At 46.7% G+C, this 16,430-nt stretch overlaps 1 protein-coding gene across 4 annotated transcripts; it reads left to right on the top strand.

Moving 5' to 3' along the window:
• The first annotated feature begins 821 nt into the window (after positions 1–821).
• Positions 822–15,601, top strand: LOC123054839 (phosphatidylinositol/phosphatidylcholine transfer protein SFH11). 4 transcript variants are annotated; one of them, XM_044478702.1, is made up of 13 exons: positions 822–1,194; positions 1,392–1,477; positions 1,998–2,229; positions 2,411–2,510; positions 2,661–2,927; positions 3,284–3,361; positions 13,178–13,279; positions 13,371–13,420; positions 13,489–13,597; positions 14,588–14,665; positions 14,951–15,052; positions 15,128–15,198; positions 15,298–15,601. In XM_044478702.1, the coding sequence occupies exons 3-13, from the start codon at positions 2,048–2,050 to the stop codon at positions 15,332–15,334; spliced, it is 1,176 nt and encodes a 391-aa protein (XP_044334637.1). In that variant the 5' UTR covers positions 822–1,194; positions 1,392–1,477; positions 1,998–2,047; the 3' UTR covers positions 15,335–15,601. The 4 variants fall into 4 exon arrangements, with proteins under 4 accessions (XP_044334637.1, XP_044334635.1, XP_044334636.1 ...); XM_044478700.1 differs by lacking the exon at positions 1,392–1,477; XM_044478701.1 differs by lacking the exon at positions 1,392–1,477 and having other exon boundaries at positions 1,949–2,229.
• Positions 15,602–16,430: the final 829 nt, after the last annotated feature.

The raw sequence follows: 16,430 nt of genomic DNA, 5'->3' as shown, positions 1-16,430 counted from the left end.
AATTGTTTCCTTTTCTTCTTCGATCCTATCTTTTCTCTCTCGCTTCTTCGATCCTATTTTTAGATTTTGGGCTAATTGTTTCCTTTTCTTCTTCATCTTTTCCCTAAGGTCTCCACTACTGACCTGCTTATGTTTTTTTCTATCTATCTTTTTCTTCAAGTTTTTTGGTTGTTCTTTGTTTTTTGATCGATTATCTTTCCTCCTTTTCCTTTTTCCTTCTAAATTTTCTTCCTTTTCTTTTCATTTTTATTATTAAAATTCACATTTAAATTTCATGAATTATTTTTAATTCATAATAATTTTGAATTTCACAAACTTCATCAATTTTATTCAATTTTGAACTTCTTTTCATTTTTTGAACATTATTCAAATTCATGGACGTTATGAAATATGTAAAAAAATCCATGAACATTTTAATTTCATGGTTTTTCAAATTGGCAGACATTTTTTAATTCATGCACATTTTTTTGTTTTCATGATTTGCTTTTTGAATTTCATGAACAAGTTTGAATTCATGTACTGCTTTTTTCGAGTTTGTGAACATTGTTTTTGAATTTTTTAAATTTCCAATTTATTTCATAGTCGTGAACATTTCTTGATCTTGTGATGTTTTCTCAAAAAACGGTTGAAAACAAAAAAATCGTAAAAATGCTGTGAAAACTAGACGCGTAATTATTAATTAAGCGACCTGTGTTGTTTAATTAGAAAAAATCGCACATTACATTTTCGTGCTGATTAGAAAAAGACGAACCAAACACGGCTAGATGGGCCAGACCCATATAGCGAGCGACGCGAGGCGCCTGGTTTGCTGCAACGGGTGAGACACACCACCCCCACATGTCAGTAACGCGGGAAGGCGTTAAGACCTTCCGAGCGACGGCAATGGATTCTCCGCGCACTCGGAGCGAAGCAGTCGGCAGTCGCACGTGATGGGCCTGGCCGAGGAGGAGTGTGCGGCTGCTTCACGTCGCTTCTCCGGCGCCGTGTCCATGAGGGAGACGCCCGATTCCTCTTATTGCCGCCCGCGGAAGCATTCTTTCCCTTCCGCCTGGCACCCGCATGCCCACCAGGCGTTCGACGTAATGCCACGCCCGGGAGACCCAGCCCCCATTTTATATCTTCCAAGTCCAGGACGGAGGGGACTCCTGGTTTATTCGTGAAATAATTGGCTGCATCCCCGAGCTTCAACCTTAGGTAAGATCCTGCCCCAGTCGTGCTATGTTGGTTCTTGAGATTGCAGAAGTGCAAATTCCTTATGCTTGTGCATACATGACTACATGAGATGCATTTTGAAATTAGCGGAATTGCGCACGGTTAGTAGTACATACACGATGCTGTGGACCTATTGCACCAGTGACTATTTCATTTTCTCTTTCTTAATTTTCTTGCAGTCCCGCCTTAAATTGTAGCTGCACTGATGTGCGTCAGTTGGACCGTGCAGAAGTGCTTGAGTTCTTCCTTCTTCTGCGTGGGCCAGGTTAATATTGTATAAAGGAAAGCATCATCCGTGAACAGAAAATAAATCACAAGTATCTAGCTATATTTGGCAATAGGTTACTGTTGGCCAATCAAATTACGGCAAACATGATGGTCAATTGAATACCTTCCTCATCTTCTTTTCTTGGTGATGCCAGAAATTCGCAATAGTATATTATGCTACATAGGATAGGTGGTCTTGAAGATGCTACTTTTCTTAACTTATAAAAGATTAAACTCTAAAATTTAAATTGGGGATGTTGATGGTATTACTGGATTTTTTTTTACACGGAATACTAATGACCACAACTACCATACTGTTTCCCCATGGACTTGCACAGTTAAAACTCTCTTTCCTTTCTGCTTTGTGTATGCTTGCTTACATTGTTGGATCAAATAAAAAAAAGTGCAATGCCAAGCGAACGTAATGGAGTCAAACCTGCTTTTAATGGCCTGCCTTCTTTTTACGAAGGGTTCAATACCACAGCGTCAGAACTAATTTACCACATTTCCACTTGAAGCTTACTGGCACATCCTGCAAGTGGATAACAAAAACAGCACCATATCAAAGATGAGCTTCAGATCTATTGAGCAATTACTTAGAAGGAACAGCAAGATCAAAATTTCTCAGAGTATTATTGCCAATGGTATTCATGACCCGAAGGAAGAGCAGTCTGTGCAAGCCTTGAGGGAGTCACTTCTTGCGAGCAACCAGCTCCCAGAGAAGTTTGATGACCATCATGTCCTACTACGGTATCTAAGTCTTATCCATTATCCAGAAACTATGTTGTATACTTCTATACATAGTTACATCACCAAAATTACCCATCTAAATAACTGGGAGATATTTTACACCTCAACAGTTAGGAGGTCAGACGTACTCTTATTTTGTGTTGAAGTTGGACTTGATCTGATTGCTATCTTCATCATGTAGCTTTCTGAGAATGCGAGGATTCAACATAATAAAGGCAAAAGAGATGTTCTTGAATATGCTGAAATGGCGTGAGGATTGTGCTGTTGATACCATTGCAAAGGTATGCCATGGCTGTCATTTGTAAACACTCCTGTTTGTAATTTGTCCAAAGAGTCTCGTAATTGTCTTGTATCCTTCTACATTTCTAGTTCCACAGTATTATTGTTATCTGGTTGAAATATTAAGGGAAAATGGTGTTTCTATGTTACAGGATTTTAAATTTGAGGAATTTGACGCATTAAAACGATGCTATCCTCATGGATTTCATGGAGTTGACAGATTTGGAAGGCCACTATACATTGAACGGATTGGCTCAGTGGATCTCAGTAAGCTCATGCAAGTGACTAGTATTGATCGATATATAAAATATCATATATCAGAACAGGAGAAAACTTTATCTTTGAGATATCCTGCATGTTCTCTTGCCGCAAAGAAGCACATATCGTCTACAACAGCCATATTAGATGTGAAAGGATTGGTGCGTTGCTGTCTGTGAAATCTTCTTCTCAGCGCTATACATTAATTCCATTGTTTCATTGAAGAGGGTAGTTGCATAACTGTTTGATCATTTCTTCATTGCCTGATACTGAGGCCAAGCTTTTGTCTTGGAAGCAGGTACTCAATTTGTTTTTGTTGTCATGTAACTTGGTTCATTCTTAAGGCCGTTCCTTTGTCAAGTTTTATCTACATTAGGAACTTTTGGCTGCAACAGCAATGTACATTCATGAAACTATCATATGTCTAAGCTATTAGTTTTTAGTACTAGCAGTAGCACATGATGAAGCTATTTTACTATGTACCAGCATATTCATTTGGATACTCCTGTTATTTCAGGGCATGAACAATTTTTCAAAAGCTGCACGAGAGATGTTCATTGAAATTCAGAAGATTGACAGCAATTACTACCCAGAGGTAATCTAATCTAGTTTGAAAATGTCCATGTTAGACTCTTGACTGTGTTCCCTCTAAGACTAGAATCCCGAAGTTCAAAATCATTTATCTAAAAAAATATTTTGTTGTGGACCTTGGCCTATAATAGCTTGGATAAAATAATGGTCTGAAGACCAGGGATCAGGCACTCGCCCTCAATAGCTGCAGCAGGGGTTGTTCCTGACGTGGAAGTGATCTGTTAGGCTTTGGGATTTCATTGCTCGATCTAAAAGCTCAATTCAAAGTTTCGAACTCAAGGCCAAACCATAACTCTACCTTCCTATTCAATTGAATCCTTGCTAATTTAACTGGACTCTTTCCTATTGAGCCAACAGCATCCAACAAGGATATTTATCACTTATTTATTCCTTTTCTTAATCTTCATATCTTTAACATAACCTATCAAATGCCTTCACTAATAGGCCTATCTCCTGCTGCCTTGTGCACCCACGACCATAACAACTTCTAAACCGTTTGCTTTAAACCCTATGGTTCTTTTCAAGGTGATTTTGATACGGTGGATGTTGGCGACGCGATGAACCTTGTGTCTGTGAGTAGCTGGCCTTCTCCTTCGTCTCGTCATCTATGTCTCTCTTGTCATTATCCTCGACATCCTAGCCGTCGCCTTCTTCATCTTCAGCTTCATCAGGCCCAGTGGCATGTCATCAGTGAGAACAGTAGTCCCATGGTATTCCATGGCGAGGTACATGATGCAGTCAACCAGCCCTTCATGTAAGCATCTTCGTGTCACAAGGTCGTCGCCACAGATGGTAGCACCGACCAATTTCGCGGTGTGCCTTTCCATGGAACTGGAACCCTTAGGTTGATATGCATCTGCAGTTCCCAGGTCAAAGACGTGGCGGTGGCGGTGGCAGCATCCTCGGCGCCTTCTTCGTGGCTTCGGAGTTTTCACCCATGACGATTTTGTGGAGGTCGAGGACGTAGTCGAAGTAGAGGACGAAGAGGAACAACATCGAGCACCCAGCAGTCGCCCCGAGACGCTCCTCAAAAATTAATCACCCTTCTCCCAGTGCAGGATCACAAAAGGCGGGGTTTTGGAGGCCTGCTCTCCCACACAGCCATGCACGCGGTCAATGGGATGGAATTGCCGAAAGCAGTAGTAGCGAGAGTAACGACGGTGGGTTATGCGCTAGGAGGCAAAGTAGATGCAATCTGATAAGGTGATGGCTAGGGTTGCCACGGCCCCCAATATATATGCGATCGGGTAGGGAGACGTGGGGCTAGGCCCACGATCCGACGGTTCAGATGTGGTTGTTACGTAATACGTCTGTTAATGACTCACAATTAATTATTTGTTCCTGGCCGGCAAATATAAAGCGCACACATGACATAGGTTTGAGCTCGGCTTGGCTCGTTCACGGAACATGAGCCGCGCGCGGCGGCGGAGGAGCACGCGTGTACCACTCCTCTTCTCAAGCTCCAATAGCATGTGGAAGAGAATCCGCTCCAATAGCATGTGGAAGAGAATCCCTTATATGTTCGTCTCACCTCTCCTCCAAGACCAGGGTGGTACTAAACTTCCCACCATGTCATGACAACCCACATTAGCCTTTGAGATTTTACAGGAATTATTGTTTGTATGGGCCTAAAGCCCATTTATAATTCAACAATCCCCCACCAGATCTTGGAGGTCTATTGTGGTGTTCTTTGTTCCAAACACTGTTTGATATACCGGCATTTCCAGTGGAGACCGTAAGGTTGAACATCCTCCTAGAGCAAAGAACTACACTTCTCCGCAACTGAACAACAGACTATGCTTTGAATTGTCAGTTTGGCATAAAGAAGTTTCACTAATTGTCTTACTGGTACTAGGCAGCCGAAGGCTAACACCGCGTGTGGAGCATATTAGTCACACTCCTGGCCTATTCATGAGCTTACTGAAGATTACCCTATCCCATAGACTGTGATGAGCAGTCGGGCTTATATAGGTCTATTCTTCCAAAGATTGTCTTGTAGGATAGCATCTTGCTTATACAAGCCTCGGAACACATTAAGATGAAAGTTAACCGCCATACAATTTGTTAGGGTTGTCAATCTCGAATGGAGTGGGTTAGTAAAGTTACTCTCCTCCAGTTAACTAGTAATTTGTTTTCGAAGGTCCTACTTCACGGGATCTCTGATCACATTGGTTGGGTTACCACCATGGCAACTCATGTGGGTCTCATACCCATCTCCCACGATGCATTTTCTATCACAACACACGACAAAGCTTTTGTGAAGGGGTCTGCCAGATTCTTAGCCGACTTGATATAAAATCCAACTCTGTTACTTCGGAGTTTCTTAAATGGCCGATAGATTTCAATCTTCTTCTTATATGCTTTCTGGATTACATGTTGTCCTTTGAACTGCTTGCTTTGACAAGCCTTGTATGATTGTCACAGTTCATGAGGATAGTCGAAATTGGCTTGTCAACCACTAGCAAGTCCAACAAAAGCTCTCGAAGCCATTCTGCTTCAGTGAAAGATTTTTCTAATGTTGTGAGTTCTGCTTCCATCGTTGAATTCGTTAAGATGGTTTGCTTGCAAGACTTCCATACAGAAAAACGCTTTCGCCACACTTTATATACTCCCTCCGTTCCCTTATCTAAGGTGTATTATTTTCGGCACGGTGACCAAGGCACACAATTATAGACGTGTTAGAATGAAATTACCCTTGGCAAATTTATTGGTTAGTGGCAAGTAAATCTGTTAGTCCAGGAAAGTAAGAGATACATGCAATCGACATAGATATAGTTTCCTTCTTTTGCTACAAGGAGAGATACAGACAATCAGGAGACAGATACTTTCCTTTTTCTGGAGGGCTAACAAGGGAATTATGAGGAACTAAAAGGAATGCACCTTATACTCTGGAATTTTATCAGAAAACAAATACACCTTATATAAAGGAACGGAGGGAGTATAAAGCAAACCACCAGAGCCACAAGGTCAAACAAAGTTCACACCGCACATGCACGCAAAGGTAGCAACAGGCAAACAAAGTGCGAAAGGGTACTGCTGAGGGCACAACTCAACAAGCCCTTAATAAAAAAACCGAAAAAGGTGGTAGCAGGGGCCATGAAGGGCTAAACCAGCTAGGGGGTGGGGGAGGAAGCGGAGAGCCATCGTGCGAAGATCTGCAATGATAATGTTGATGGCGTTTTGATCCCGAGGACGGCTAAGCGGCCGCCAAAGCTGTAAATATCCACACATTTTGAAAACCGCGTCAATAGCATGTCGAAGAGGCACACGCTGGATCACAAGCTTATTACGGACGGTCCACGGCGTCCAGGCGAGAACCCCGATGCCCAGCCACCTAATGTGGCGAACACGCTGAGGGGAGGCCTGGATTTCCTCAAAGAGGTCGGGGAAGTTGTTGTGGCACCAACGTCCACCAACCACTTCACGGAAGCAACTCCAAAGGAATTGTGCCGAGACACACGTGAAGAAAATGTGATTCGAGTCCTCCGTCCCACATAGGGGGCAGAGCCCATCTCCAGGACCCTTTCGCTTGAGCACCTCCACGCCCGAGGGTGCTCGGCCCTGGATCCATTGCCAGAGGAATATCCAAATCTTCAAAGGTAGTTTAATTGTCCAGATCTCAACTAGGGGGCGGGGGTAGGGGTAGCCGCAGTGGCCCGGCATAGGGATTTGGTGGAGAACCGTCCCGAGGGCTCCAAATGCTAGGAGACGTGATCACTCGATTGATCCGTGTCCTGAGGCTGCAACGCGATGCACTCAAGGAGGTCCTCCCAGGCGGCCAGTTCCGCGGGCCCAAATGGCCTCTGGAACGTGAGACGCCCCAAGTCAATAAGGACCATCTCGACGGAGATCCTAGGTTCGACCGCGATGGCGAACAAGTTCGGGAATCGGGCGGCAAAGGGGCGATCCCCAACCCATCTGTTAAACCAGAACAAGGTAGACGCACCCGATCCAACCGTGATGGAGGTCTCGATGCGAAGTACCGGGAGCAGTTGGATGATGGACTGCCAGAACTGCGAGTCGCCAGACCGCTGAAAAAGGCGAGGGGTTGACCACGGAGATATTTGTTCCGGATGGTGTCAAGCCAAAGGCCACCCTCCCCATCCGGAATCCGCCACAACCAACGAGTCAACAGGGCAATGTTCATGCGTTTGGACGACATGATCCCAAGTCGCCCTGGTCGCGGGGCTTGCAAATATCAGGCCAACTTACCATATGGTATTTCTGCTTGTCGCCATCGCCAGCCCAGTAGAACTGCGCCTGATACTTGGCGATCTCGTGGCGGCTATCGAAGCTCATGATGAACAGGAGCAAGCTGGAGGGTGAAGAATTGATGAGCACAGTCCGGGCCGCCTTGGACAACCACCGGCCCTGCCACGGTTCAAGGCGGTGTTGTAGCTTACTCATCAAGGGGCAAAGATCCGCCACAGAGAGCCGTGAGTCACTAATGGGGATCCCAAGGTAGGACGTCGGGCAGGAGCCCAGCTGGCAATTGAGACGGTCGGCAATGCTCTAGCACTCGGAAGGCGAGTATCCCAGTACCATCACTTCACTCTTGTCGAAGTTGATCGTGAGGCCCGACATTTGCTAAAAGCAAAAGAACAAGAATTTCACATTTGCGATGCCAGCCGCGGGCCCTTCCACCATGATAATGATGTCATCGGCGTACTGCAGGAGGGAGATCCCGCCCCCTCCCATAAGATGCGGCACCACCCCGCAGATGTGTCCCGCGGCCTTGGCCTTGTCTAGGATGGTAGCGAGGGCATCGACCACCATATTGAACAGAAAGGGGGAGAAGGGGTTGCCCTATCTGACCGCACAGAGTGTGGGGAAGAAGGGGCCGATCTCCCCATTAATGTTCACCGCGGTACGTCCGCAAGAGATCATCTGCATGACACGGGTGACCCAACGATCATCGAAACCCTTACGAAGCAATACTTCCCGAAGGAAGGGCTAGTGGACCGTGTCATAAGCTTTATGGAAGTCAATCTTCATGAAGACCGCCTTCATTTGTTTGGAGCGGACCTCATAAAGGACCTCATGGAACACCAACACCCCATCCAGAATATACCGGCCTTGGATGAAGGCCGACTGGTTGGGATGGGTGATGTGGTCGGCTAGCGAGGTCACCCTATTGGCGTACCCCTTTGCCAGTATGCGAGGTCACATTGATCACCGTGATTGGGCGGAATTGGCGGATGTCTGAGGCGCCAGGCACCTTGGGGATGAGAGTGATGATCCCGTAGTTGAGCTGGGCTAGCTCTATGGAACCCACATAGAACTCCTCAAAGAGTGCCATCACTTCAGGCTTGACGACATTCCAGAAGACCTGAAAGAGCTTAACCGGGAGACCATAGGGCCCCGTCGCAGACGCCAGATTCATGCCTTTAATGGCCATCAACACCTCCTTGGAAAAGGGGGCCGTGAGGGCAGCGTTCTCGATATCCAAGACACGCTGGCGGGCGGCCAAAATATCAGGGGCCAGGGCCACCCCTCCCGTAGGGGAGAAAAATGCTTTATAAAAGCTGTCGACGTGCGACCGAATGTCGGCCGGGCACTGGAGGAGGTTATCACCGTCTCACAGGAGAAGGATGGTGTTACAACGTCTCCGGCCGTTGGCTGGAAATATGCCGTATTGGCGTCCCCCTGGAGGACCCATCTTTGGGTACCACGCATGCGCCAATAAGCCTCCTCATCGGTGTAGATTACCATGAGCTGGTCTTCAAGATCATATTGGAGCAACCACTCGTCAGGAGACAGGCCCGAAGTGTCAGCTCGGAGGTCCAACTCCTGGATGGAGGAGAGGAGGGCTTTCTTGCGATCCCGCAGGTTCCGACCGAGGTTTCCACCCCACCCCTTCATAAACTAGCGAGCCCGTTTGGCGTAGAAATGCCATGAGTCGATGGCTGAGAGGGACCGGTGAGGGTCGCCCCGAACCGCAATCCACCTGTCCCGGACGGCCTTGAGGAACCCGTCCTGGTTGAGCCAGAAGGTCTCGAAGTGGAAGCGTGGGGGTGGGGGTGGGCGTTCATTCTCTGAGGAAAGGAGAAGAAGAACGTGGTCGGACCCAATCCTAGTGACTACGCGAAGGGAAGCGAGGGGACAGTGAAGCTCCCACTCGGGGGATAAGAACACGCGATCCAGGACGGACCGCGTTGGGTCCGCCTGCCGGTTTTCCAGGTGAACCTGGCACCAACCCTATCTAATTCTCGGAGACCGAGATCTGCAATGCAGTCGTTGAACATCTGCATCCAGGGGTAGTTAACTAGATCGTTGTTCTTGTCCGCGGCCGAGCGGATGAGGTTGAAGCCACCTCCAACTACCACGGGTAGTTGGGCCGCCGAGACCTTCGTCCTGAGCTCGTCGAGGAAGGCCCCTGAATGACGGTGGTCTGCAGGGCCATAGACTATGACGATCTCCCATTTTAAGTTGAGAGCCCGCTCGAAAACCTCCATGCTCACATAGAACTCGCCTCGGTCCATGCCGCCCACCTCGAAGGTGCCACCCTTTACGCCTAAAAGGATGCCACCTGAATGGCCGGCATTCCCACTAGAGGGGACTCGGTGCCATGCAAAGAGGAGGGTGCTCAGCCGTTCCAGCTCCTGGAGGGTGAAATCCGTGCACATGGTTTCTTGGATGGCCACAATGTCAATTCGTTCATCGCGCATGTACTCGATGAGTTGGCGGCGGCCATCTTGGCCGAAACCGCGGATGTTCTAGAATAGTGTCCACGTCAAGGGGCCATCGGGGGCCTGCTAGACCCCAGGACAACGGAGGCACTATGCGCTGACATGGCCGCAGGTGCGGGAGCGGGTGCGGCCATGGATCTCCACCATGGCCGCAGGGTTTGGGGTGGGGACTGGGGTCTCAAGGATGGGTGCCCGCCGCAAGCGGGCGGGACTCGGCCAGCTTCCCATCTAAGATTTCGCGCGAGCAGAGAGCCTCAATCTGAACTAAGGGGGGACCCACCTCCCCCCTGAAGACGATCGCCGATTCCTCCGCGACCTTTGCTAGGTGGCCGAGCGGAACCGCCTCGAGTGCAGAAAAGGAGCAGTTTGAAGAACTAGCTGGGAGGTCTGGAGTACCTGACTCGTGGTTCCAGACAGCCGCCCAGATCTCCGCCCGCTTGGGGATGGACGAAGCCGGGCTGCCCACCGGTCTGGCCACGTCGATCCGAGCATTGCGGGAGGAGACAGTCACTGGAGTCGAAGCAGACCTGGCCCTCCTAAAGTAGGTTGCCGTCCGTGGTGGGAGGGGTTGGGGGGCCACCGGGGTGGTCACCACCGAAGCTGCCACCACAAACCCAGCCAAGGCGGAGGACGGGGTCGCCATGGACGGAGGACGGTCGGTGACGGAGTCCATGCACATCATCATTGGCAGCAGCGTGAGCATGGTGCTCGGCCGCGGCTGCATGGGTGAGGAAGCACCACTGGGGAAAACTGAACCAGCAGATACGCAGGCCGCATCCCGGCCGTGCTCAGCGGCCCCGGATCGAGCGGGCCTATAGTAGGCGGCGGCCCCAAGAGCTCGGGCGGAGCAGCCTCGACACCGGAGGCAGGGCGCGGCAGGGTGTCCTCATCGTGGGGGGTCTTGGTGAGGGAGGCGTCGATGTGGGCCAGGCCTCGGTGGGGGGGGGGGGGGAACACCGGAAGCCCCACGCTGGAGGTGTCGCTCTCAGAGGCCGAGGTCCCCGGGGATCCCCCGCCGGCAGAAGTAGGAGGGGGGTCCACTGGAGCGGAGTCGGAGGCCAGCGGGTAGTGGTCAGGAGCCCAATCAGGAGGAAGGGCTGCACGACACGAGTCCGCCCGGGGCAGGGTCCGGAGGGTCGCGTGAGGGGGAGCGGTTGCGCTCCGAGAGCTCGTCATCGTCATCAGGGTCGTCGTGGCACGAGCGGCGGTGGTGCCGCCCGTGGTAGTCATCATCGCCACTTGGGCCGCCCCAAAGTAACCATCATCCAAGTTTCTCGGGCGACCCACATGGTTAGGTGGCTCAGGTGCAATCTTGAGGTCGAAGCCTTGGTCGTTGAAGAAAATCCGCACCGTGGCCTGGAGCTTGGAGGAGTCCAGGGATTTGACCTTGACCTCATCCACCACGACCACCTTGCCGAGGATGCGGGACACGTTGCGAATGACCCGCTCGGATCTCGCAATGTCGGGGAGCCCGGAGATGAGGATCCAGGCCGTGTCGAGGACAGCCACTGCCTTGGGGTCAAGCTTAGGCTCCAAGATGTCCACCACCAGCTTGTTGACAGCCCGTTCCATAGCGCCACCAACTGTAAACACATATCCACTTGTGGCCTTCATCTCATTGGTATTAGAAATCAGATTCACGTCACTATACCCTTCGAGTACCATCGGGTATCCAGTATAGTGTATTCCATTACTCATAGTACCTTTTAGATAGCACATCACTCTTTCAACAACACACAAATATACATCTTTTGGATTGGAAACAAACCGGCTTAGTTTGCTCACAGCAAACGCGATGTCAGGCCTCGTAGCGCAAGCTAGGTGCATAAGTGAACCAATCACTTGAGTATCCCAACTGATCTATAGTTGTGCCTTCGAACTTTCGAATTTGCACACTAGGACCAGATGGTGTTGGAGAAGATTTGTAATCTGAATAACCAAAGTGACTCAGAATGTTCTCAACATAGTGGAATTACAGAAGTGTAATCCCACCCTCATTATCTCTCAATAGCTTGAAGTTCAAGATAACATCAGCACACCAAGATCTTTCATCTCAAAGTTATGAGATAGAAAAGCCTTAACCTCCTCAATGACTTTGAGGTTGGTTCCAAATATCAGTATGACATAACTCCTCCGCCACCATGGCAATAGTATACACACTTGTCAGCTTCATTAACAACAAAGCCGACAGATGTTAAGTTTTGTCAAACTTATGCCATTGCTTAGGCGCTTGTATCGGGCCATACAAAGGTTTCAATAACTTGCACACCTTTCCTTCCTTACTGACGTCCATTTGATGGGCGAGAAGACCATGCGAGGCCCCCAACGAGAGTAACACTCGAATGGTGAGTAAGTGCCAAAGAAATATTCACCTTCTTTCTCGGTATAACCCTTGCCACAAGCCTAGCCTTGTACTTTTCAATCGTACCATCAGGCCCGAGCTCCTATTTACTTCCTTTTCATGCGTTTCCCGTTTGGAGACAATATGGAACTTATCTGATAACAATAGAGTAAAAATAAATAAGAGCTAGACTATTTGCCATTGTATGAAATGTAGGAAATTCAAATTTAGGCAACCCATACCATCATGAGCGTAAAGGTGCAGTTTTCTAAAGAGTATTTCAGACATAGATAGCTTCATCCCTGCTATGTTTAATCCATAGTTTTAAATAGCAGGCTATAGCATTGAACGTTTAGAGCTAGATTGACTCTATGGCGTGCTAAATAACGCTAAGTTGTACACGATGCGTTTTGCGTGAGGCCCCTCCAAACACTATAGCGGAGCTATAACGCCGACACAGCGTGCTACTTAAATTATTGTCTAATCCGATAGTCTAGATTTTTATTTATCTTTATTTATTTATTTTATGTCGCAGATGGTTAATAAAATACCTTGAGAGTGTGTTAGGAATGACTTTCTATTTTATTTTATTTTCCATTAAGTTCTGCTATCATTTATTAGCACCTAGGAATTTCTTTTGCTGGGAAATTATGGAACTTCATAAAAAAAAAGCCAGTTATGGCTAATATCCTATTGTTCGGAAACAAAACTAGTTCTAGATTTCTTGCTTCCAATCTCAGCAGAAAATAGTTTCAACAATATATTCATATGGCCTTGATTTATGATACAGACATTACATCAACTTTACATAATCAACGCTGGTTCTGGATTTAGAGCATTGTGGAGAGTACTAAAAGCATTTATGGAGGCAAGAACTTTAAAAAAGATTCAGGTAGCGCATGTTTTCTTTCCGTGCCAATTATTGTTCTTGGACAAAAGATTGAATCACTGAATACTGTGCTTACTCAAATGCTACTTGTAAGGTTTTGGGGACCAATTACCTCAGCACCGTACTAGAAGCTGTTGAGCCAAGGTAAAGTGCATCAAGTTATAAGCTACTTTTACATTGTTAGGAGAATGACCGTTTGCTCTTTCCTGCAGCAATTTACCTGAATTTTTGGGTGGAACATGTTCTTGTTCTGCAACTGGAGGGTGCTTGCTCCAAGATAAAGGACCTTGGACTGATGCTGGAATTATCCGTGCTTCTAAGGTGAGGTATGATGCTTCTTTTAAAGTTTGTTCAAAAGTTGCTGGGGAGCTGAACTAATTGTTGGGAGTATATTTGTAACTAGGAAGTTTTTTGGAGAAGTGGGAAATCTTTCAATAAGATGACTCTATAACTGCAAGCAGGCTATTTTGTTAGTATTGTTGTTTGCAACTTTAGCTTTGGCTGAGTGAAATCTATCCTTGGATTGCCCAGTAGGAGGCTAAAATAGTGTTGTTTGGTCAGTGGCCATTCATGTGTTGGTATTATACTTCTCAATTTCAAGTGTTATGGACTAGATACTTCATGGTTGTTCAAGTTTTAATCTTGATTTAGTATATCTACTGCCCTATTTTAGTATATCACTCCCATAAATATTTGAGTTGGTGGCGGCGATGGACATTCTTCCATGCCACCTCCTCACCTCCAGCAAAGTAACTTCATAACTGGTTGGGCAATCTCTCGAGTCTCGACAATTTCTACCATCTTGGATTTGCATAATACTCTTGGGAGTATGCCGTATGGTTATTTTTAGTCTTACTTTTTCTAAGTTGCCCTGTTCTTTAAATTCCAAGTCATTTTTGTGTGGCCATGAATCTATACATGATTTTTTTTAAATTAGTTTCATAGCAACACACGGGCATTCTGCATAATAAAAAGAAACACAATCTCATACCTGTGAGCTTCCTTTCCTGGATTGGCCCCTCCTCATCTCTCCATTGAGGTTTCCTTTCTTCTTCAGTGGCTGATTTTCAGAAATATTATTACTACATAACATAGGGACCTTTCCCATCAAAAGAAATATCTATTGGAGAAAAATAGAAGTGTCACACCTTCATTGTATCTACTCATTTCATCTTCCTTTTGCCCTCCCACCTCAATTTCATCACCAAGTGTCACATCAGAATAGAAGAAACATACTTCTTTCTTCTCTCGTTTTCTCCCTCCTTTCTCTTGCAAAGAATGCGTTATGGATTTCTGACACTTCCTTTGCAGGAGCCTTCAGCAAGACATGTAGACTCCACATGTGGTAGGAAACGTACTCTTGGCATGTTGTTGTTAGAGGATAATCAGGTCTTGATACTGTTACTGAAATTATGCTTCTGTCCTTGTATATTTCCATTTAAAAACTGGAACGGCGCATCTGATAGCACATAGCACAGAAAGTAAAAAAAAAATCTCAAAAGGTTTCTGCTATGGTTTTACTGTGAACCAGTCGTACAGTTGCACTTTGGGAGTTCAGATTAGCAGATATTACTTGTATGTCTTCCGAATGAGTGGTTTTGCCTCATAGCCTAACTACTCCCCATGAAATGAGAATTCTCCAGTTACTAATTGTTGTAAATCTGCATGGAACAGGTTGCTAATCAGATGAGTGAAAATATTCATCAGAAACAAGCCAATGAACAGATCTCAGGGAAGATACAAGAGCTTGAAGACTGTGCTGCTCAGACCAAGGAGGTGAGAAAAGACACTTAATAATTAGGAAATTGCAGCCTAAGCATCAGCTGAGTGATATTTTCTTTGCACGTTCAGACCCTAGAGACACTAATATGTAAGCAGAAAGAACTTGGTATCCACATTGAACAGTTGAGGGAACTCCTACGGTGAGAATGACATCCTCCTTTATCTGTCTAAACTGCATGCTGTGAATCCTTTTTCAAATTGAGGTCGTAATGTGTGTTTTGTTTGTTTTGTTAATACAGGGATGATGTCCTGGCAGAGAAGAAAACAAGTATCTAAACCTTGAAGTGAGCAGGCAAAATAAGTCATAACTGCATATTGCGGTGAAGAAATTAGCAGCATATTTCAAGTAATGATTCTGTAACCGCCATCAGCCTGTAGGATCCTACCATGCATGTTGACTTCAAAATGCGGTTTTATTTCTAGTGTACACGATGTCTACCACTGCTCTACCTCGTCCTTCCAAGAAAAGTGATGTATCATGTTACACATGTAATTTACCTTCCTCTAATTATCATGAATAAAGCATCTCTTATATTAAATTTATTTTATGTGATACTTTTGCAAATATCTGCCATACCTGAGGCTTCTCTGAACATCGTGGTTGCATTTCAAAGGCACCTTAATGTCAAGATGTAATTCTGGCTTCTAGGGTTGTTTTGGTTTCGGTGAGATTTCAAGGCCTTGATCACCACCTGGTTCTCTGGAACATAGGTGCATTGTTGTACCTTAGAAAAGTAGAAACACACCAACAGCCTCAGCATGACCAGATGAGCCAACTTCCAGAGAAGGCGACGTGGTGTTCAGCGCGGAGAGGATGTGGCTGCCGTAACCGGAGTGGCCATCGGCGGGAGGTGGGTGGCTGAAGCGGGCCGCGGCACAGCTAGGAGGCTATGAGGCTGCTAGTGAATCAACCGTGGCGGGGCTGTGTTTGGGCTATTCACACATGAACATGGCGCTCCTGCGGTGATCGATGGATTACATGCCGACACGTGTGGATGCCTACATGGGCCAACAAAGTAGGAGATTTTCTTGAGGGGAAAACAATGTAGGGAAGTTAGAGAAAAATGAGGTCAATTGGAGTGTATATACTCAGTTGGGTTTATGTAGGATGAAAACTGATGATACACCTGAACACCAAACAACTGGCAATGGAAATACCGAACCGAACACTATAAATCGAATAAACCAGAAGTATCTGTCAAGTTGGTTAGGTTTGGCTTGGCGTGACGTGAATGCGACGTGCACGCCATCGAACAAGTGTAGGATCGCTACAGCCTGTGCAGTGTGCACTGGTGGTTGGGCTCCCCTGATCTTCTCTTCTGTAAAGAAAGAGAAAACGACCACCCCTGTCTGTCGAGCGAGAAGACACGGG

The sequence above is a fragment of the Triticum aestivum genome, chromosome 2D (assembly GCF_018294505.1).
Source record: "Triticum aestivum cultivar Chinese Spring chromosome 2D, IWGSC CS RefSeq v2.1, whole genome shotgun sequence".
NCBI lineage: Eukaryota > Viridiplantae > Streptophyta > Magnoliopsida > Poales > Poaceae > Triticum > Triticum aestivum.
This window is presented reverse-complemented; position numbering and strand designations above follow the sequence as displayed.